At 48.1% G+C, this 22,957-nt stretch overlaps 1 protein-coding gene across 1 annotated transcript in view; it reads right to left on the bottom strand.

Moving 5' to 3' along the window:
- dnah9 (dynein, axonemal, heavy chain 9) overlaps positions 1 to 22,957 on the bottom strand; it is a 591,107-nt gene that overhangs the window by 252,850 nt on the left and 315,300 nt on the right. Inside the window, exons 46-48 of the mRNA XM_078225415.1 lie at positions 18,225 to 18,367; positions 14,293 to 14,454; positions 10,141 to 10,374 (exon numbers count right to left, since the gene is read on the bottom strand). Of these exons, the coding sequence (XP_078081541.1) occupies positions 10,141 to 10,374; positions 14,293 to 14,454; positions 18,225 to 18,367 (539 nt within the window). The remainder of the gene's footprint in view (positions 1 to 10,140; positions 10,375 to 14,292; positions 14,455 to 18,224; positions 18,368 to 22,957) is intronic.

Below are 22,957 nucleotides of genomic sequence, written 5' to 3'. Positions count from 1 at the left end.
CGGCATTGGACTGGGGTAAACACAGTAAGAAGTCTAACAACACCAGGTTATAGTCCAACAGGTTTATTTGGTAGCAAATGCCACGAGCTTTCGGAGCGCTGCTCCTTTGTCAGATGGAGTGGAAATCCACTCCATCTCCACTCCATCTGATGAAGGAGCAGCGCTCTGAAAGCTAATGGCGTTTGCTACCAAATAAACCTGTTGGACTTTAACCTGGTGTTGTTAGACTCCTTACCATGTTAAAACATGTACAGTGTTACATAGATCACACTGAGTACTATATATTGTTCTGATCACAGCACTCAAATCTTGGAACCCATCCAATGAAAAGCTCCAAGGTTACTCCCTGCCATCAAAAGACTGACACTGGGGGTGACCATAAGAGGTGGCCTTGTAACAAAAGAAAGATTTGTATTTATATAGAAAAAAATGTATTTCAAGAAGTCGTAAAGTGCTTTACAGCCAATTTTGACATGTATTCACTGCTGTAAAATAGGAAATGCAACAGCCAATTTGCACAGAGCAAGCTCCCACAAACAGCAACAAGATAACATGTTTGAGGGATAAATATTGACCAATGTACTGGGAATAACTCATCTGCTCTTTCTCAAAATTGTGCTGTTGTACCTATTACATCTATCTGACAGGGCGGGTGGGCCTGTATTTAACATCTCATCCCAGAAGGCAGCTCTTCCAACAATGCAGCACACCCTCAGTACTACATTGGAGTCTCAGCCTTAAATATCTGTGCCAACATCCTGAAGAGGGACTGAAACCCACTACATTCTGACCCAGAGGCTAGTGTACTTCCAACTGACTCAGGGCTGACACTTGGTCCATGAAATTCTTTCAGCCTGTTGGGTGAGGGTGCAACGATACGTGACAAGCCAGTGCCTGCTCAAATCAAGATGGGTAAAACACAAAATTGTCTACCCATCACACTTAAATGATTGATGTGGAGATGCCAGCGTTGGACTGGGGTAAGCTTAAAGTCCAACTGGTTTATTTGGTATCACTAGCTTTCAGAGCACTGCTCCTTCACACCTTCTCCTTCGAAGCAGCACTCTGAAAGCTCGTGACACCAAATAAACCTCTTAGACTTTAACCTGGTGTTGTGAGACTTCTTACTTAAATGATTGGGTACAAATTCCTGAACATCCAGCGTTGGTCTCCTCTTCCTAACACTGCCACACACCAAACAGCAAGATGCACTGCAGTGTGTTACAAACAGCCTAATTTTTCTTAAAAGCAGGCTGCCGCTTAAAGGAAAGGTAGAACAAAAGATTGCTACAATGGAAATTCTTGCAAAATAAACACCAGAGCATACATATTGATCCAAACTGAGATTTGTGTTGGAAGCACACATTTGGACAAGAGGAGGGAGACAGGAGATCCTGAAGGACCACCCATCTGTGGGCAGCATGATGGCACAGTGGTTAGCACTGCTGCCTCGCAGCGCCAGGGACCCAGGTTCGATTTCCGGCTTGGGCCACTGTCTGTATGGAGTCTGCACGTTCTACTCATGTCTGCGTGGGTTTCCTCCAGGTGCTCCGGTTTCCTTCCACAGTCCAGAAGATGTGCTGGTTAGGTGGATTGGCCATGCTAAATTCTCTCTCTGTGTACCTGAGCAGGCACCGGAGTGTGGCAACTAGGCATTTTCGTAGTAACTTCATTGTAATGTAAGCATACTTGTGACACTAATAAATAAATTTTAAACTTTAAAACTCAAAAGGGAGTAAGTACAGGTGGTCAGAAAGTTCAACTACCCATTTCTGAATCCGAGGACCTGGCACCATGGCCACATGAAGTCTAATGGCCTCACGTGTCTGGTCAACATCAGTGAATGCATCTTCAGGAGACATCTCCTATGCACCGTGATACCAGACTCTCGCACTGCTCTTGGCACCACACCCCCAGCAGCACCCACTGGCACTCAGGGCCAATGCTGAACATCCAAATACTCCATCTCACCCGCACACCCTAATGCTGCCAGCCTCATGCTCAGATGTCACTGACTCCACATATCTCTAGGTATGTAGAGTCAATTCCAAAAACATCATCCAAGCACAGTGCTACACAATCACTGCCATTCCTCCCTCACTATTTCATAGGACTAGGTGGCTCACATTAGAAAGGAGCAGAGCAGAACCGGCAAGGGTAATGAAGCTCTGCACCTTCTGAGCCCCAGAGTGAAGACAGACCCCTAAATCATGAGGCAAGCTAACACTGGGCCCACAGTTTCTGAATATGTCCGAGAACATTCATAGAATCCTTACAGTGCAGGAGGCCATTTAGTCCATCAAATCTGCACCGATTCTCTTACCCAGGCCCTCTCCCCTGCCCTATCCCCGTAATCCTGCACATTTATCATGGCTAATCCATCTAACATCTAGACATATTGGGACACTAAGGGGCAATTTAGCATCGCCAATCCACCTAACCAGCACATCTTTGGACTGTGGGAGGAAACTGAAGCACCCAGTAGAAACCCACAAAGATACGGGAAGAAAGTGAAAACTTCACACAGACACCCAAGGTCGGAATTGAACCCAGGTGCCTGGAGCTGTGAGGCAGCATCTTCCTGCCTTCCTAACCGCAAGCACATCTTCATCCTGTAATAAGAAATGATGCACAAGTCTGAGTTATCACCCTCTTCCCTCCCAAATACTTTTACTTCTGAGTTCATGCTCTCAAACGCCTAAGAACTGCTGCCTGCCCATCCACAGCAGCTCAAGAATGAAGGGAGAAAGCATGGCACTGATGTAGGGGTTATGTCAATTGCTCTGATGCTCGCAGGCACCAGCTCAGACGCTACTTACCTCAGAGGCTAGGAGGGAGGTGGGATCAGCACCTGATAGGGCACCAGACATGACTGACCTTTAGCCAGGCCAGAGGTAAAGCATGATTCATTGGCCAGCTCCCTGGAACAGACATGTACTGCTCCATGGGACTCAGCTGAGAACCTCGATGAGGTGACATACAGGAGAGCTCTGAATGAAGGCCAAGATGCTGACTACATTGGCTTGCCTGCCAGCCAACTTCCTGTCACCGACAAGGAACATGGAGAAGTTCAACTTCAAGTTGGCAGAGGGCCTGGCACACGGTTCCCTCTCTCTCTCTGCAGCCTCTGCTCATCTCTCTGTCACACTGCAGACTCAGAGGCACTAGTACTGTCGCCCGAAAACCTGTTGCAGTCTTTATGTGGTCAGGTCACCGAGTACTCTACCACATCCATGTGAATGCGGCAACCCTCGCTGGCAAATTATCCAAGGCAGCTTGCAAAGCACTTAAGTACTTCTGGACATTTCCAGTAGATAAAAAAAAATCATATGCATTATTTGTTCGCAATCAGGATGTCTGACTCCTTAAACAACATTAGCACAGAGCCCATCTTGCTGCTTCATGCTTCTTCTTCCAGGAGTAGACAATAACAGCCAATGCTGGGATTTGTGTTGTCCAAATTTGGAACCTTGGCAACACATCAGCTAATTGGGCGCCAAATCAAGATATGTGGGCACAAGTAGTGGAGGCAAGCACCCATATCAATGCAGAATTCTGCATAGGACACATAGGTGGCGACTATTCTAAATTGCTGCCCATTCAGAGTGAAGGAGGAATGTGGAGGCAGTCATGTCATGGAAAAGAACTCAACCTTACACTCCTTTTTTCCTCTGCCCTCACAGGTGGAAAGTAGTTCATATATATATATACTTAAGAATAATGCTCTAACCTTTCCCCATTTGGTAACAGCTGCTCTCACTTACAACTAGAGCAGGCACATTATTGTGACAAGTCTGGAACATTAACGGGGTGGCACGGTGGCACAGTGGTTTGCACTGCTGCCTCACAGCGCCAGGGACCCGGGTTCGATTCCCGGCTTGGGTCACTGTCTGTGTGGAGTTTACATGTTCTCCCCGTGTCTGTGTGGGTTTCCTCCGGGTGCTCCGGTTTCCTCCGACAGACCAAAGATGTGTGGGTTAGGTGCATTGGCCGTGCTAAATTCTCCCTCAGTGTACCCGAACAGGCACCAGACTGTGGTGACTAGGGAATTTTCACAGTGACTTCATTGCAGTGTGGATGTAAACCTACTTGTGACTAATAAATAAACTTTAAAACTTTTAACAGAGAATCGTGGTACTGATAGGCTCTCAGGGAAGCAAGGTAGACCTTGCTACAAATGAATTTGTACCAATGAATTTGTCACCTTAGATGTATATGTGATCATGTAAAAACTCGATCTATGCCTTTAGTGGTGGATAGTGCCGATGTGGACTCAATGGGCTGGATTTTCTGGCCGTTTTTGCCAGAAAATGCAGCCCAATGTCAAGGGACCTTTGCATGGTCCATCCCCCCACCCGCTATGAGTCCCGTTGTGGGCAGGACAGGAAAATTCCACCCGATGACTCTACTAGTAATTCATGAAATAAGTGAAGAGGGGGTACAGATTCTAAGAGGTTAATTTGGAAAAGATGTCATGAAGTCCCTGCTTCAAAGTGAAAATGATCAATGGGTGGAATTGAAGGCAGAACAGCTGGATATTTGACAGGTGGCTTTATGATCTTTCTGGATACTCCCCATCTATCTGTATCCTCTGATCTTGTGTCTGGGTTGCAATGGGGAATATTGATTTTCCTTTAGCTAATTTATCTCAAGCGTCTCCAGAAATGGTTCTACTGTCTTCAAATAATACCGTTCTATAGAATTCCCAGAACTATTGAATAATCTAATTTTAGAAAGTGTACAGAGTCGCAATTAATGTTACTGAAGAGACCACACGGCAGCTGGAGTTCACTGCCTTGAAATTAGGCTCTTGAATTATGAGCATATGTACACCTAAAGTGTGCACATACGTGTTGTCTGCTCACCATTTTAATGGCAGCGTTAGCCTATTTAAAGTAAGCCCATTAATATATTTGTTAAAATAGAGAAGATAAGGGAAATGGGTATGTGCATTCTGCATTCGTATACATTCAAAGGGGCCATTTGCAAGACACATGTGCCCAATGGGACATTATTACTGGTAGGCACGATTGCCGGCATGTCGGCACAGTGGTTAGCACTGCTGCCTCTCAGTGGCAGGGATCTGGGTTCAATTCCCGGCTTGTGCCACTGTCTGTGTGGAGTTTGCACATTCTCCTAGTGTCTGCGTGAGTTTCCTCCGGGTGCTCCGGTTCCCTCCCACAGTCCAAAGATGTGCGGGTTAGGTTGATTGGCCAGCTAAATTGCCACTTAGTGTCAGGGGGACTAGCTAGGGTAAATACGGGGATAGGGCCTGGGTGGAATTGTGGTCGGTGCAGATTCGATGGGCTGAATGGCTTCCTTCTGCACTGCAGGGAGTCTATGAATTGGCAAAAACAAAAGCAATTGGTAGTTATAGTTAAAGGAAAATAAGCGTCCATTGCATTGTGGACTTAACTCAGTGCAAAGCAAATGATACAGCCAACTTAGTGGACAGTATGCATAGAGCCATAAACAGGGATTCCTAAGTGCAGAGAGAAACTTCAAAATGCTTCAGTGCAGAGGGATCTGGGGTGTCCTTGTGCAGGAATCGCAGGAAGTTAGTATGCAGCTGCAGCAGGTAATAAGAAAGGCAAATGGAATCCGTTGCTAATGGAATAGAGTATAAAAGTAGGGAAGTGCTGTTGCAAATGGATAGGGCATAGGACTGCATCTGGAGTATTGCACACAAATTTGGTCCCCTTACATAAGGAAGAATGTATGTGCATTAGAGGCGGTTCAGAGAAGGTTCAAAGGGTCACTCAATTGATTCCAGGGATGAAGGACTTGTCTTCAGAAGAGAGATTGAGCAGTTTGACCCATACTCACTGGAGTTTAGAAGATTGAGAGGAGATCTATTTGAGATACATTAGATGCTAAAGGGGATTAACAGGATAGATATAGAAAGAATGTTTCCCCTTTCTGGACGCCATCGTTTTAGGCTAAGAGGTGGCAGATTTAAAACAGAAATCTGTCATTTCTTCACTCAAATTGAATCTGTGGATTTCGCTAACCCAGAAGGCGAAACACTAAAATTTAAGGAGATAGATCAGTTTTTAATTAGTAGCAGGATGAAGGATTATGGGTAGTGGGCAGAAAGATGACGATGAGGCCGTGATGAGATCAGCCATAATCGTATTGCATGGCGGAGCAGGCTCAAGGGCAGAATTGCCTACTCCTGCTCCTAGTGGTTATGATAGAGGGATCTGTGAAAGAGATGCCCAGTAGGATCAGCTGATTTCTGTCTATTTGTCTTCAGATTTCTGAATTTGTTGATTTACTAACTTACTGGCAGAATTTTTAGTTCACATTGGAGGTGGGAATGGAGTTGAGACGGTTGTAAAATTGAGGAGGGTCAGTTCACTGACATGGTTCCCACCTCAAGCTTATCTTGATAAAGGCAGGTTTGGAGATGGGAGGGGAGTGACGGCTACCAACCTGCAAGTGGCAGGTAACCTATTGAGATCATCAAAGTGCCAAGTGAGACCGAGTGGGATTTGTGAGTTGGCTGGCAGGCCTCCCACAGCATCTGAGACCCGACCGATGCATGGAGATGACCTCCAGTGAGAAACCAAAGGGACAACACTCCTCTATCAATTTAAAACCCTCTTCCCCACAAAGCCAACATACGGACATGGTCACTACTATAGCTAAGACCAGCCAATGCAGGGGTCAATCGCCTCTCCATTATAGTGGACTAGCAAATTTGGGCAGTTTTAATCCAACCTTGTGTAAAAGTCTGTAGAGAATGTTTCATTCCATTCCCTTAATTGGTCAGTACATGCCCTTCCTGCCAACATGTCAAAATCACGTTGGGCATCAGATGCCAATGTATTTAGAGGTCAGAACCTAGAAATGCATCTGGCATTGGAATCCAAATCCAGAACTCAAATTCAGCCCATTGTGTCTGTTGCTGCATGGAGCAGCGATCATTATCGTATCATGTTTGCTTTCGGATAAGTTATAGAAGTTTGGACGGGTTGGGGGAGTGTAGGGAGTTGACTGGGATGGCTTGCCTTTCCAGGATGGTTATGCACTCAGGAGATTTGTAAATCACCGAGATAATAGGTGAGGTAGGGTTTTTGCAAAGACATGAAGACATATCGTACGTACAAGGTTCATCACGCATGTTGGAACATGTTTAATTCATGTGTGGAAAGGGGAGGTGGAGGGTGGAAGTGCTGAGAGAGACACTGGAGGAGAGGGAGGCGAATGACAGCAACGTGGGCAAGTCATCCTGTCACAGTGCAAGTCATCTACAATCTAACTAACACAGAATGGTATCATTTGAAACAAAGATGTTCAAAATAGACAAGAATTGGAAGGAATCAACAGACCATCTCACTTTCAGGGTTATACTATCCTCCTGGGTTTTGTCTCTTGCTTTAACTTTCACAGTGAGGGATAAGATTTCTATTGCATGTGTTGGTTGTTTTTAAGCACAAATGTCCACTCTGTAGCCCCTGATGAAAGTGTGGAATGAGCCCAAGAATCCCACAGGCAGAAAACATTTGATTTATTATTGTCATAAGTACTGGGATACAGTAAAAAGTATTGTTTCTTGCGCGCTATTACAAGGCGGCAAAACATACCGTTCATAGAGTGCATAAGGGAGAAGGAAAAGGATAGGGTGCAGAATATAGTATTGCAGTTACAGGTGGGGTGAAGAGAAAATCAGCTTAATATACGATAGGATCATTCAAAAGTCTGATGGCAGCAGGGAGGAAGCTGTTCTTGATTTGGTTGGTACATGTTTTGAGACTTTTGTATCTTTTTCCTGACAGAAGGAGGAGGAAGAGAGTATGTCCAGGATGGGGTACTCGATTATACAGGCTGCTTTCCCGAGGCAGTGGGAAGTCCAGAAGTAGTTAATGGATGGGAGGCTGGTTTGTGTGATGGATTGGGCTATGTTCATAACACTTTGTAGTTTCTTGCGGTCTTAGGACAGGGGCCATACCAAGCTGTGCAACACCCAGATAGGATGATTTCTATGGTGCATCTGTAAAAATTGGTTCGAGTCATAGCTGAATTTCCAAACATGCCAGATTAGCTTGCGGCTCTAAACTCGGTGTAAAATCAGCTCTTTATCCTAGTTGCAGAATGAACTTTTTCCAACACTGACAGGATAAAGGAGGTACAAGCATTTATCCTGCAGTGCACAGACAACAGAAGGGACTGGGTATAGAACATAGAACAGTACAGCACAGTACAGACCCTTCGGCCCTCGATGTTGTGCCGAGCTTTGTCCGAAACCAAGATCAAGCTATCCCACTCCCTATCATTCTGGTGTGCTGCATGTGCCTATCCAATAACCGCTTGAAAGTTCCTAAAGTGTCCGACTCCACTATCACAGCAGACAGTCCATTCCACACCCCAACCACTCTCTGAGTAAACAACCTACCTCAGACTTCCCTCCTATATCTCCCTCCATGAACCTTATAGTTATGCCACCCAGTAACAGCTACATATATCCCCTTGTCACAAGCTAGAGCTGCAGGAAACAAACAGGTCAAAGCATATTTAAAAAGTCAGGTCTTGCTATCTGATGTTCTGGTGTCGCAGATCATCTGTGCCTCCGGGCAGATCTTATAAATGAGGACAGACCTCGTGGTACATTTGCAAAAATTCCATCAACTTTAGCAGCCAAGCAAGTGACAAGTGGTGATATAATCAATAATTACTTGGCCTGTGGCTTTGTAACAATGCATTATGCATGTAGTACATTCAGAAAAAGTTACTATCTCACCCAGCCAAAATAACCAATTTACTGCAGAAAGTTTTATTGCAAATTAAGAAGAAGAATATTCCACAAAATGACATGAATGACGCCGCTTTGGGTAAAGACGTTTTGCCTGAGATTGGGCTGAAATATGTTCACTCTAAATCATGAGATCGTCACAAAACCAAGCCTGCCATTTCTATACACTGAGTATAACCTGCTTTGTTAAAGTTATGCCTGACAGGCTTGATCGCTTCCAGGGACATTCCGAAGCGCTTAACCCTGATAGTCAAGCAAAAGCCCACAATGTATTTCTACACTGACATTTCCATTATGCAAGGCTCACACAACTTGCTCAGCGCACTTCAATCTTCCCAGCTGTATGAAAGCCATCACATTCCTTCTGCGTTTGGTTATCTTGTCTACAGTCAGAAGCATAATTCTACAGAGGTTGCAGCTTTCCATCCTCTCTGAATCATACATTAAGGTAATCCAATGGGAAACTTAAAACCCACTCATGTTTGATTGTTGGCTCCGGTTAATCTTTAGGTACGAAGCAACAAGACAGGTCAAACCAGTCACACACAACCTGTGTTCTTGATCTTCTCTTTCACATCAGTGAAGGATTATTGATTCCTCAGTGAGCTTTGGGGAAAGTTTCCTTGGGAAAACTCAGCCTTTGTCTAACATGATTCTCGCAATCTGCACAGCACAAATAAGGGTCAGGGCTCCAGCCCGTGTTAGCTAAAATTATCCACAGGGCGTGTGGAATTAATCTATACATCTCATCCAGTGAAAGCTTTTACAACACATTTTGAAAAAATGGGCAAAAGATAAGGGTGGTACGGTGGTTAGCACTGCTACCTCACAGCGCCAGGGACTCGGGTTCGATTCCCGGCTCAGGTCACTGTCTGTGTGGAGTTTGCACATTCTCCCCATGTCTGTGTGGGTTTCCTCTGGGTGCTCCAGTTTCCTCCCACGATCCAAAGATGTGCGGGCTAGGTGGATTGGCCATGCTAAATTGCTCCTTAGTTGTCAGGGGGATTAGGTAGGGTAAATGCATGGGGTTACGGGGATAGGGCCTGGGTGGGATTGTGGTCAGTGCAGACTCGATAAGCCAAATAGCCTCCTTCTGCACTGTAGAACTTTATGATGATTGGCAACATTTTGTATCTGCCCCAAAGCGCATCAAGACAAGAACTATCTACAAAAATGATGCCTCTTTCCAAAAAAGCCTCTCTAACAACTCCCGAAATCCATTTCAGAAGCAGGAGAGCATTCAGTTTACCAATCAGTACACGTTTGTCAGATGTATGCAACTGAACTTGCAAAGAATGCAACACAGGTAACAGTCCACCTAACATCAATGTGAAGGAGCAATCACCCTGGCTTTGTAGGTGAAGCATATTGAGACGGTGCTTTACCTGTGCCGATGTACTGTTCAATTTCTCCAGTCCATTCTCCAAACGTTCCATATTGGCAGTGAGCTGTTTGCTTTTCTTAGCCAGCAGGCTTTGGTACAACCGAATCTGTTCGAGGAACGACTTGGGTGTGGTGTAATTGTAGCGCCGCTCATTAACCAAGTAAGACTTGGATGTCTCATTGACAGTTATGTGAACGTATGCCATAAATTTGCTGACAGATTCCTTTATTTCAGGCTGAAAAAGAGAAAGTAAAGTCATGAAAGAAACTATTGTATTGACAATACTTTCTGGGGACAGAAGGTAGAGAATTTCTACACTGTCAGTAAAAATATCATTAAAGACAAAACTACTTAATGATTGGCATTTACAAACACAAGCACAATGCATTCACAACTACGAATCACACAGAAGACACCCTGTTTTGTCAAAATATATACTGAAGACAACATGATTTTGTTTTAAATTACAGGACAGCACTATTTGCAAGCAGTGCTCTGTGGGAGATTGAGACACTATTAATGTTTTTTTTTAATTGGGAAATAATTAGAACAACCATCGTTGGATCTTTAAAAATGCTGGTATTCTAATTGTTTGCACTAGCACAGTGCTGTACCTTCCACACAACTCAGAACAGACAGCGATGCACCAGGACCCAGATAAATAGACGTTCACGATATTAAACCAATTATTTTAATCACAGAATCCTACAGTGCAGAAGGAGGCTATTTGGCCCAACGAGTCTGCACCGAATCTCTGATAGAGCTTCTTACCCAGGCCCGATTCCCATAAGCTCACTAATCCCCCTAACCTGCACATCTTTGGACTGTGGGAGGAAACCAGGACACCTGGAGTAAACCCACGCAGACACGGGGAGAACATGCAAACTCCACACAGTTACCCAAGCTGTGAATTGAACCCAGATCCACAGTGCTAACCACTGTGCCACCATAATGCAGAAAGAGAAATTAATTCAAACCGAATCAATTTTCCTTCAAAGAATAAATCACAATACATGTCCATCTTCTGAACTCAAATCATTATTTTGTTCACTATTTTCAATATTGAAGTTTAGATATGTTAGCAATACGGTTAAGTTACGGTAGAACATAACCATGAGATATAGGGCTGTTATCAAAAGATACAATCAATAGAAGACTATAAAACACAAAGTGATTATTATAAATGTTTATATTGATTAAACAGGTAAAAGTGTGAGAAAAGCAGGAGTATTTACATTTGTTTCAGTGATTTAGATAAAATAAATCCAAACTAAACATGGCTCCAGCTATCTGTGTCTTTGGCATGTCAATGCAAGTTTGCTTTTCTCTAGAAAATCCCATTAGTGGGAACGATAGGTCTAGGAAGACTGCGGCATAATGGTAATGTCATTGGACTAGTAATCCAGAGGCCATGGCTAATTCTCATGGGGGGGTGGGGGGGGGGGGTGGGGGGGGGGGGGAGGAGGGGGGGGAGCCTGCGTTCAAAATCCCACCAAGATAGCTGCTGGAATTTCAATTCAATTCATAGCATCTGGAGTTAAGCAGCTAGTCTCAGGAATAGTGACCATGAAATTTGTCGATGTCATAGAAAACCATCTGATTCACTCACGTCCTTTAGGGAAGGAAATCTGCCATTCTTATCTGGCCTACACGTTACTCCAGATCCACAGCACTCTGCACTCTGGAATGGCTGAGCAACTATTCAGTTCAAGGGCAATTAAGGACTTGCAACAAATATTGGCCTTGCCAGATGCCCACATCCCATGACAGAATAAATAATGTAATAAAGCATTCTGCATGTCTCAAATTACCTAAAACTGTATCTAAAATGTTTTTATCCTAAAAAAAATCATTACATAATTTGCATTTGAATGAATCAATATTGCTTCCACCGTCTCCTGTGCTCCATAAATTAAGCGCTTGCTCAGTGAAATGAGGTGTCCACTGATTAACTTTGCGTTTAACTCCTTTGAAGCCCCTTTCTGGTTCTGGACAATATTGTTTTCATTCATTCATGGGACATGGGTGTCGCTGGCTGGCCAGCATTTATTGCCCATCCCTAGTTGCCCGATGGCAGTTGAGAGTCATTGCTGTGGCTCTGGAGTCACATGCAGGCCAGACCAGGTAAGTACGGCAGATTTCCTTCCCTAAAAGACATTAGTGAACCAGATGGGTTTTTCCAACAATTGACAATGGTTTTATGGTCATCAGTAGATTGTTAATTCCATTTTTTTTTTACTGAATTCAATGGGATTCAAATCCGAGCCCCAAGAACATTAGCTGAGTTTCTGGATTAATATTCCAGCGATAATACCACTGGGCCATCACCTCCCCTTGAAAAACAGATAAAAAAGCTGGTCATTTTCTATATTATTTACTTTAAAATCCTAAAGGCAGCAATCACATCCCTGGTCATAGAATCCCAACAGTGTAGAAGGAGGCCATTCGGCCCATCAAGTTCGCACCAACCACAATCCCACCCAGACCGTATTCCCGTAACCCCACATATTTACCCTGCTAATCCCCCCGACATTAGAGTCAATGTAGCATGGCCAATCAACTTAACTTGCACATCTTTGGACTATGGGAGGGAACCAGAAGACCCGGAAGAAACCCATGCAGACACGGGGAGAACGTACAGACTCCACACAGGCAACGACCCAAGCCGGGAATCAAACCCGGATCCTTACAGTGTAAGGCAGCGGTGCTAACCACTGTGCCACCATGCCACCCCAACCTTTTCTTTTCCATTGTTTTGATTTGATTTATTATTGTCACATGTATTAGTATGCAGTGAAAAGTATTGTTTCTTGCATGCTATATAGACAAAGCATACCGTTCATAGAGAAGGAAAGAAGAGAATGCAGAATGTAGTGTTACAGAACATTGAGAACATGATCATTTTATATGATAGCTACGCAAAATCTAAATCTTCCATCCCCCCAAAATTCTGGTGGTTCACATCTGTATCCCTCCAATATCCTTTTTGCAACAGCTGTACATATCATTTTAAATGTGGTCTCACTAATGGTTTATAACGCAATGTGAATACTTTTGATGTTTTGTATCCTCATTGCTCTGCTCAAACTATAACTAATCACTTGTTTCCAGGGGATCATCCATAAAGAGATCTTATGCAGCCTCTGCTTGGCACTAGCTGATTAAAAATGTAATGTAATTGATGTGTTTTAATAATCAGAGTTTCCGGGAAAGTGTGAACACCGCCTAGAGGATATTCACCCACTCTTGGCCAAGTGTTCAAGCCGTTAATTTTTTTTCCCAACTGATAGCTGCAAAGAAATTGCTTGAATTTCAAAAAAAAATCCAGGGACTGTCTAATGATCTTCAGGCTACCAGTTACTTCACAGTAGCAAAAGGAGTTTCAAAAGAATATACTTAATATCAGTGTTTCTATGAATTTACTCAGAGGTTAATGCTCCTTCCTCACAGCACCAGGGACCCAGGTTCATTTCCAGCCTTGGGTGACTGTCTGTGTGAAGTTTGCACATTCTCCCCGTTTCTTCATGGGTTTCCTCCAGGTGCCCTGGTTTCCTCCCAAAATTCAATGGTTAGGTGGATTGACCATGATAAATTTCCCCTTAGTGTCCAAAGATGTGTTAAATGGATTAGCCATGGTAAATGCACAGGATTACAGTGATAGGGTGGGGGTAGGTGGGCCTGGGTAAGATGCTCTTTTGGAGAGTCGGTGCAGACTTGATGGGCCAAATGGCCTCCTTCTGCACGTAGGGATTCTATCATTCTAGGAGCTGTATGAATTACTGACAATCTAACACTTTGTATATAGTGTATATGGTTTAATGCCTATCTTTCTGCTGAGGCCCATGATTTTATCCATAAATAAATCTGCATAAATTGTTCTAGTCTCAGTGCAGTGAAGTGACATGAGATCATGGTGAACATTTTATTATTCATCAGTAGAATTTACTGCAGTTCTGGATCAATTACTCAATCTGATTAACATTGGCCCTTCCTTGGTGGATCATAAAAATTACAACTTTCTGTTCATCGTGACTTGATTTGCATTTGGAAACTTGGTGCCCAGCTCCTGAGAGAAAGGCCCAAATTTTAGCACTGACTGTGCAATGCACCCGGCGGACTTCACTCAACATGTAACTACTCATAAGCGCCTTACATGAACGTTGTCGGTCTCCTGTAAGAATCGCAGGCTGACAGACTCCAGAGCATCTTGGGGCCACTCATGGAACCAGTCTATTGCAGTGCAGTTCACGACAGCAGGGAACTTCCGACTGCGAACACGCAGCTTGTTGCCGACGGGCGAGAAACACAAAGCGACCTAAGAGACAACGACAACACGTCAAAACTGTGTTCAGCAGACAGGATATATAGCTGTGTTTCTAACCACAGCAGACTTGAAACGTTGGCTCTATTCTCTCTCCACAGATGTTGTCAGATCTGCTGAGTTTTCCCAGCATTTTCTGTTTTTGTTTCAGATTCCAGCATCTGCAGTATTTGCCTTTATTACAGAAGATGTGCTGCTGTTTTCAGTGTTATTGATCAAACAGTAATGGTTAGTCTGGAATTAATACTGCACTGATTTAAAGACCATCCCAGCTTATTAACTCTTACAATTATGCAAACATCATTTCCCAGTCTTGGATCAGCGATGTAAAACATCTTATCCGTACAAATTCCAAAATTATATAGTAGCATCTGACCATTTGTTCTATGTGTGAAAGGCAGACTGATTGATGGACAGGACTGGCAGTTTTCAGTTCCCTGTACAGAACAGGTAGTGAATTGGCTCTATTACTGTTAATGAACCATAGACCTATACAGTTAGAAGGAAATTATCTCATTTCACTGTTAACTCTAACATTTCCCTACAGTTAAGCTTTTTTTTTCAGCATATTCTACTTCAAATAACTGGATTACAAATAATTTAACCTTTCAAAATACAAACAGCTATTTTTATTTCTCCAACTCAAGAGAATCCCTACAGTGCAGAAGGAGGCCATTCAGCCCATCGGGTCTGCACTGACTCACCAACAGAGCATCTTACCCAGACACATCCTCCCCCCTCCCCTAACCCCACACATTTACCATGGCTAATCCACCTAACCTGCATCTAATCTTTGGCCTGTTGGAGGAAACCGGAGCACCCGGAGGAAACCCACAGAGAACATTGGCAGGATGTGAAAACTCCACACAGGTCTCTTAAGGCTGAAATCGAACCCGGGTTCCTGGCACAGTGAAGCAGCAGTGTTAACCACTGTGCCACCCTGCCGCCCATTTCAAGTTTATAAATTTATAGAACATTTTTACAGTTTGTGCCCAATTTTGCTGCCAAGATGGGGAGTTCAAGTCAGTCAATTTCCCACCCTGATTTAAACCATTCCATTAGACACAATTTTCACTCTGGGCAGGCAGGGCAGGGACAAAGTTGGGCCCGCTAAGCCCAGAATCAGACTGGAGATGGTCACAGAAGTGGGCAAGTGCCAAGGCTGGTTATTCCCTGGGAATTTATCATGTCATATTCGTTCTTCTAGCCCTCATACCCCCTCAAAGCTCATCCACTCCTCATGCCACACGTCACCTCCAGGCAACTCATACCCTCACCCACCTAATGGCCTTCAAACTCTCCATGCCACTTTCATAGCCACTCACCCAGTGTTCACCATGGGCAGTTCTCAGCAGACAAGTGGAGATGAAAACAAATAAACTTCCAACAATTGAAAACTGCTCTCCCATGCACATAGTTAACGAAGAAAAACCTCCCATTCATGTTCAATGCTTTTAAATCTCAAGTAGTTAATCTTGTATAAAACATACACAATTCAATGCCTTGGCCACAAAGACAGCTAATCCTTTAATAGCCGCTTTAAATTGTCAAGCAAACTATGACCTCAGAACTCCCATTGAAATAATTAAAGCTAATGAAACTCTGCCAAGCATTCATAATTACATAATACCAGTCCTTGAGAAATATCAGCAAATAACTCAAATGAAACAGTTGATAAGTTGGTCATGTCTTTCTCTAAGATGGCCTGTGAATCAAAGCAGTCCAGCAGATGATGTTTCTTTTTAAGCCTCTCACTGTCAGTTTAAGCTTTTTTCTTCAAGTTCAAAGAGCAGGGGATTTAAAACAAAAACTTTAGATCATGACACAGACAGACCTTATCCACCCATCAAGTGCAATTCAGTCTACTTTGTCAACTTGTGTGTCCCACATTGGTGGGTTAAGGCCAGTGGAACTGTTAAAATTGGGTCTGTTTGAATTCAACACTAGGTTTCCCTGCTGAGTTTTAGATTTCCATCTGTGTGAATCATGCTTTCCCCTGTTGGAAGAAAACTGGATCAATGGGAAACTGGAGCAGGATTTCCATATCCAAGTTCCACGCACCATTTTTAAAGGACCACAGATACTTGCAAACTTCACGTGAATCAAGCCCTCAGATGTCAGATATCCCTCTTTCTCTGCGTATCAAATCCATAATCTGTTGGTTACAGTCAAGAGAGCAATTCCAGGTACAAAGATATTTCTTTTTGACAAGCTTGGATGGTCGCTTAAGTGCTATTATGGCAATTAGCTGTAAGCCTTAGGAGCAATTAGCCATTAGCCAAAGTTAAAAGGATAAAAGGGATAAATTATCTTGGATTGCTAAAGTCTGATTATTTCTGGAGTTTAAAAAAAACGAACCCCAGCACCCCAGGGTGTCAACCCTGCAGACTTGTACAGAGAACTTTACACAGCAGTGACCTGAAGCTACTCACTTTAATCAAGCTCTTCTTTAGTGAGTTACGACATAAATCAATGTCAACCCAAACGCACAAAACTGATGATCGCTGAATAAGCCTTGCCACCCTGGGTCACAAAAATTCTTCTCAAAAATCCTGTCACAGTGTGACTATCATTGGTCCCACTCATAAACGAAGAGAGATTTAAGAAAGAGAACAGCCTTTTCTCACCCTAAGTAAGAATTGAATTTCATCTTGGCTCAGTCAATTTTTGCTTTGAGAGGCAGAATAAAGCATTTGAGAACATTTTGGACTCTAATATATAACACAGTCTAGTTTCTGAGTTAACTATTACCATGCCTGGTGCAGGCCCACAGATTCTAAAATCCAACAGCAGTATCTCACAGATAGGGCGGCACAGTGGTTAGCACTGCTGCCTCACAGCGCCAGGAACCTGGGTTCAATTCTAGCCTTGGGTGACTGTGCAGAGTTTGCATGTTCTCCCCGTGTCTATGTGGGTTTCCTCTGGGTGCTCTGGTTTCCTCCCACTGTCCAAAGATATGCAAGCTAGGTGGACTCTCCATGCTAAATTGTTCCTCAGTGCCCCGAGATGTGCAGGTTAAGGGAATTAGTGGGGTAAATACGTGGGGCTACTAGGTGGGATGCTCTGTTGGAGATGCGGTGCAGGCTTGATGGGCCAAATGGCCTCCTCCTGCACTATATGGATTCCATGATATTACTTGTAATGTGAATTCATTGCCAACTGAAAAAAAAACTGCATTTTATTTTCAGAATATTGTCCCCTTTTTATTGTGCCTTTGAAATTAGCAGTGAAATGAGCAAAATGATGTATTGTGTCTTCCTAGATAAATTTGATTAGAATATACTTAGGAAGTGAAAAGAAATGTTAAAATAACAGACCCTCAGTCCATAAATGCCATGAATGTATTAACACTTCTGTCATAATGCATTGCCTCCAACCATCAATATGTTTCAGATTCTGCAACTAAGGAGTAGATTTAGATGTGTACATTAATCAAACATTGGGTTCACAGTCTCCAAAGTGAAGTAAGAAATGATTTAGTTAATAGAGTTTACCCTTGAACGTCATTGCATGAAACCCGATAATGACATTTGACGGCAGAACATTAATATTGCATTAACACGTAATAAATTGACAGCCCAAATTGAGCCTTCAATTCCTTTTGTTGTGTACAGGATTTAGCACTAATAGTGAAATTTCAAGCTCTGGCAAGAATCAGCGCAGTCCATTAGAATTTTCGCAGTCTTTCAACAAACTTTCGATCGCTGGGGCAACTTTGGAACCAGAAATGAATGGAAAAGAAACGTCCTTAGGTTTAGAATTACCTTTAGTTGCCTCCTGACACGATCAATGAAGAATTTCCAGCAGTTCTCCCGGGTGTCCATCAATCCCTGCCCTTTGACCTCATTCCGCACATTGTTGATGATGTTTTCCACTTCTTCATCGGGTAAGAGATCAGGGATTTCGCCTGTGGGTGGTGGGCAGGTTGGAGGGAGTAGAAGAACCCGTTAGGAAATATATACAAAATAACATTCAATAATCATCAATATTGACTCTTGATGAACAAAACCCAAAACACATCCTCTGGCACCCATTAAAATTACGCAGTGCCCATTTTTCACTCAGTACGAAGATCTTTTTGCTGGAGGAGACAAAGCAATTTGCATTTACTTATTTATTAAGCGATATTTATGCAGTTAAGATGGAAAGTTCATTTACAATGGCTCTGTGCCCAAGGGCACCTTATAGAGACAGCACCGAAGATAGAATGGGAGTCACACAAATCAAAGTGATACATGTGTTGGCATTTTGAACTGCCCACTTCATTGCCGCTGTCATTTGCTCATAAAATCTAACACTATCTTAGCCCTGCTTACACAGTTACATCAATGAAGGCGGAACAAGCCACGCAATTCAACTTTTTTTTCTGTATTTACTATAATCAGTACACTCGTTGCACATTATTTTCATTCTTGCAAGCAATTGTATTTGCAATTCCTGGAAAAGAATTCAATTGCCATAGATAAGGTGCAGTAAAAAATGACAGAGTTCTTGTTTCAAGAAGGGAGCTGGGCCAGTTTGTGACTGGATCAGACTCTGTAACACGTAGAAATGGATTAATAGGTTAATATGCAGGGTCAATGTGATTTCCTGGACAGGGGTCAACCATCTGAGGAGTTCAGAGAGAATTTTACTTTTTTAATTTGTTCATGGGATGTGGGCTTTGCTGGCTGGGCCAGCATTTATTGCTCATTGTCATTTTAGAGGGCATTTAAGAGTCAATCATATTGCTGTGGATCTGGAGTTAAATGTAGGCCAGACCAGGTAAGGACAGCAGATTTCCTCCCCGAAAGGGGATCATTGAACCAGATGGGTTTTTGTAACAATGGTTCCAAAATCATCATTCGAATTTAATTACAGCAGGGGTGTTTTTTTCCCCTCAAAATCAACCCCAGATTGTTCCCAGTTTTGCTTTAACCATTCCTGGGAGATTGTACAACTGTTCCATCATCCTGAGTGTCTGGAAGGACGGAGGGGACCAGCCAGGCTTTTCCTGCCCATCGTACGCTTGCACAACGAAGCAAATCCATTCCTTTGTTTCTCAAGGCACCAGAAACACACTGAATGCACATTAACATCCTGCAAGATGTAATTCTTTTCACTGCCTTCAATGTCTGGCTCTCATATGTTGTTTTAAATCTTTTATACCATGTGGGTGTCGCTAGCTGGGCCAGCACTTATCACCCATCTCCAATTGCCTTCGAGAAGGTGATGGTGAGCCATGCCCAGTGAAATATAATGCCCAGAATGTGTGAAGGAAAAGGGTTTGGAGTGTTATGGAAATAAGATGAGTAAATGTAATTGGAACTATTTACTCACATGGAGGGTAAATGTTGCCATGCATTGGTTTGCTTGAATTATCAATATCTTATTAATTATACTGTTAATGGCAATTGCATTGTTAAGGATTGTTAATGTTAATTACATTGTGCAGGGAAAATGGGTGAGGAGTATTTGAACACAAATAAATAGGGGATGTCTGGGACACTGGGTGGAGGGAGTGAGTGAGTGAGTGAGTGAGTGAGTGAGTGAGTGAGTGAGTGAGTGAGTGAGTGAGTGAGTGAGTGAGTGAGTGAGTGAGGGAGGGAGGGAGGGAGGGAGGGAGGGAGGGAGGGAGGGAGGGAGGGAGGGAGGGAGGGAGGGAGGGAGGGAGGGAGGGAGGGAGGGAGGGCGGGAGGGAGGGAGGGAGGGCGGGAGGGAGGGAGGGAGGGCGGGAGGGAGGGCGGGAGGGAGGGAGGGCGGGAGGGAGGGAGGGAGGGAGGGAGGGAGGGCGGGAGGGAGGGAGGGAGGGAGGGAGGGAGGGAGGGAGGGCGGGAGGGAGGGAGGGAGGGAGGGAGGGCGGGAGGGAGGGAGGGCGGGAGGGAGGGCGGGAGGGAGGGCGGGAGGGAGGGCGGGAGGGAGGGAGGGAGGGAGGGAGGGAGGGAGGGAGGGAGGGAGGGAGGGAGGGAGGGAGGGAGGGAGGGAGGGCGGGAGGGCGGGAGGGCGGGAGGGCGGGAGGGCGGGCGGGAGGGCGGGAGGGCGGGAGGGCGGGAGGGAGGGCGGGAGGGCGGGAGGGAGGGCGGGAGGGCGGGAGGGAGGGCGGGAGGGAGGGAGGGAGGGCGGGAGGGAGGGCGGGAGGGCGGGAGGGCGGGAGGGAGGGAGGGAGGGCGGGAGGGAGGGAGGGCGGGAGGGCGGGAGGGAGGGCGGGAGGGCGGGAGGGAGGGCGGGAGGGCGGGAGGGAGGGCGGGAGGGCGGGAGGGAGGGCGGGAGGGCGGGAGGGAGGGCGGGAGGGAGGGCGGGAGGGAGGGCGGGAGGGAGGGCGGGAGGGAGGGAGGGAGGGCGGGAGGGAGGGAGGGAGGGCGGGAGGGAGGGAGGGAGGGCGGGAGGGAGGGAGGGAGGGAGGGAGGGAGGGAGGGAGGGAGGGAGGGAGGGAGGGAGGGAGGGCGGGAGGGAGGGAGGGAGGGCGGGAGGGAGGGAGGGAGGGCGGGAGGGCGGGAGGGAGGGCGGGAGGGCGGGAGGGAGGGAGGGAGGGAGGGAGGGAGGGAGGGAGGGAGGGCGGGAGGGAGGGAGGGAGGGAGGGAGGGCGGGAGGGAGGGAGGGAGGGCGGGAGGGCGGGAGGGAGGGAGGGAGGGAGGGAGGGAGGGAGGGAGGGCGGGAGGGAGGGAGGGAGGGCGGGAGGGAGGGAGGGAGGGAGGGAGGGAGGGCGGGAGGGAGGGAGGGCGGGAGGGAGGGAGGGCGGGAGGGAGGGAGGGAGGGAGGGCGGGAGGGCGGGAGGGCGGGAGGGCGGGAGGGAGGGCGGGAGGGAGGGAGGGAGGGAGGGAGGGCGGGAGGGCGGGAGGGCGGGAGGGCGGGAGGGCGGGAGGGAGGGAGGGAGGGAGGGCGGGAGGGAGGGAGGGAGGGCGGGAGGGAGGGAGGGAGGGCGGGAGGGAGGGCGGGAGGGAGGGAGGGCGGGAGGGAGGGAGGGAGGGCGGGAGGGAGGGAGGGAGGGAGGGCGGGAGGGAGGGAGGGCGGGAGGGCGGGAGGGAGGGAGGGAGGGAGGGCGGGAGGGAGGGAGGGAGGGCGGGAGGGCGGGAGGGAGGGCGGGAGGGCGGGAGGGAGGGCGGGAGGGCGGGAGGGAGGGAGGGAGGGCGGGCGGGAGGGCGGGAGGGAGGGCGGGAGGGAGGGCGGGAGGGAGGGAGGGAGGGCGGGAGGGAGGGAGGGAGGGAGGGCGGGAGGGAGGGAGGGCGGGAGGGAGGGAGGGCGGGAGGGAGGGAGGGCGGGAGGGAGGGAGGGCGGGAGGGAGGGCGGGAGGGAGGGAGGGCGGGAGGGAGGGAGGGCGGGAGGGAGGGAGGGCGGGAGGGAGGGCGGGAGGGAGGGAGGGCGGGAGGGAGGGCGGGAGGGCGGGAGGGCGGGAGGGAGGGCGGGAGGGAGGGAGGGCGGGAGGGAGGGAGGGCGGGAGGGAGGGAGGGAGGGAGGGCGGGAGGGAGGGAGGGAGGGAGGGCGGGAGGGAGGGAGGGAGGGCGGGAGGGAGGGAGGGAGGGCGGGAGGGAGGGAGGGAGGGAGGGAGGGAGGGCGGGAGGGAGGGAGGGAGGGCGGGAGGGAGGGAGGGAGGGCGGGAGGGCGGGAGGGAGGGCGGGAGGGAGGGCGGGAGGGCGGGAGGGAGGGAGGGAGGGAGGGAGGGAGGGAGGGAGGGAGGGAGGGAGGGCGGGAGGGAGGGCGGGCGGGAGGGCGGGCGGGCGGGCGGGAGGGAGGGAGGGAGGGCGGGAGGGAGGGAGGGAGGGAGGGAGGGAGGGAGGGAGGGAGGGAGGGAGGGAGGGAGGGAGGGAGGGAGGGAGGGAGGGAGGGAGGGAGGGAGGGAGGGAGGGAGGGAGGGAGGGAGGGAGGGCGGGAGGGAGGGAGGGCGGGAGGGAGGGAGGGAGGGAGGGAGGGAGGGAGGGAGGGAGGGAGGGAGGGAGGGAGGGAGGGAGGGAGGGAGGGAGGGAGGGCGGGAGGGAGGGAGGGCGGGAGGGAGGGAGGGAGGGCGGGAGGGAGGGAGGGCGGGCGGGAGGGAGGGAGGGCGGGCGGGAGGGAGGGAGGGCGGGCGGGAGGGAGGGAGGGCGGGCGGGAGGGAGGGAGGGCGGGCGGGAGGGAGGGAGGGAGGGCGGGAGGGAGGGAGGGAGGGAGGGCGGGCGGGAGGGAGGGCGGGCGGGCGGGAGGGAGGGCGGGCGGGAGGGAGGGAGGGCGGGCGGGAGGGAGGGCGGGCGGGAGGGAGGGCGGGCGGGAGGGAGGGCGGGCGGGAGGGAGGGCGGGCGGGAGGGAGGGCGGGCGGGAGGGAGGGAGGGCGGGAGGGAGGGAGGGAGGGAGGGAGGGAGGGAGGGAGGGAGGGAGGGAGGGCGGGAGGGCGGGAGGGCGGGAGGGCGGGAGGGAGGGAGGGAGGGCGGGAGGGAGGGAGGGCGGGAGGGAGGGAGGGAGGGCGGGAGGGAGGGAGGGAGGGCGGGAGGGAGGGCGGGAGGGAGGGCGGGGAGGGAGGGCGGGAGGGCGGGAGGGAGGGCGGGAGGGA

Source organism: Mustelus asterias, chromosome 12 (genome assembly GCF_964213995.1).
Source record: "Mustelus asterias chromosome 12, sMusAst1.hap1.1, whole genome shotgun sequence".
Classification (NCBI taxonomy): domain Eukaryota; kingdom Metazoa; phylum Chordata; class Chondrichthyes; order Carcharhiniformes; family Triakidae; genus Mustelus; species Mustelus asterias.
Note: the sequence above shows the minus strand (reverse complement) of the source record. Positions and strands in the feature narration are given on the sequence as shown.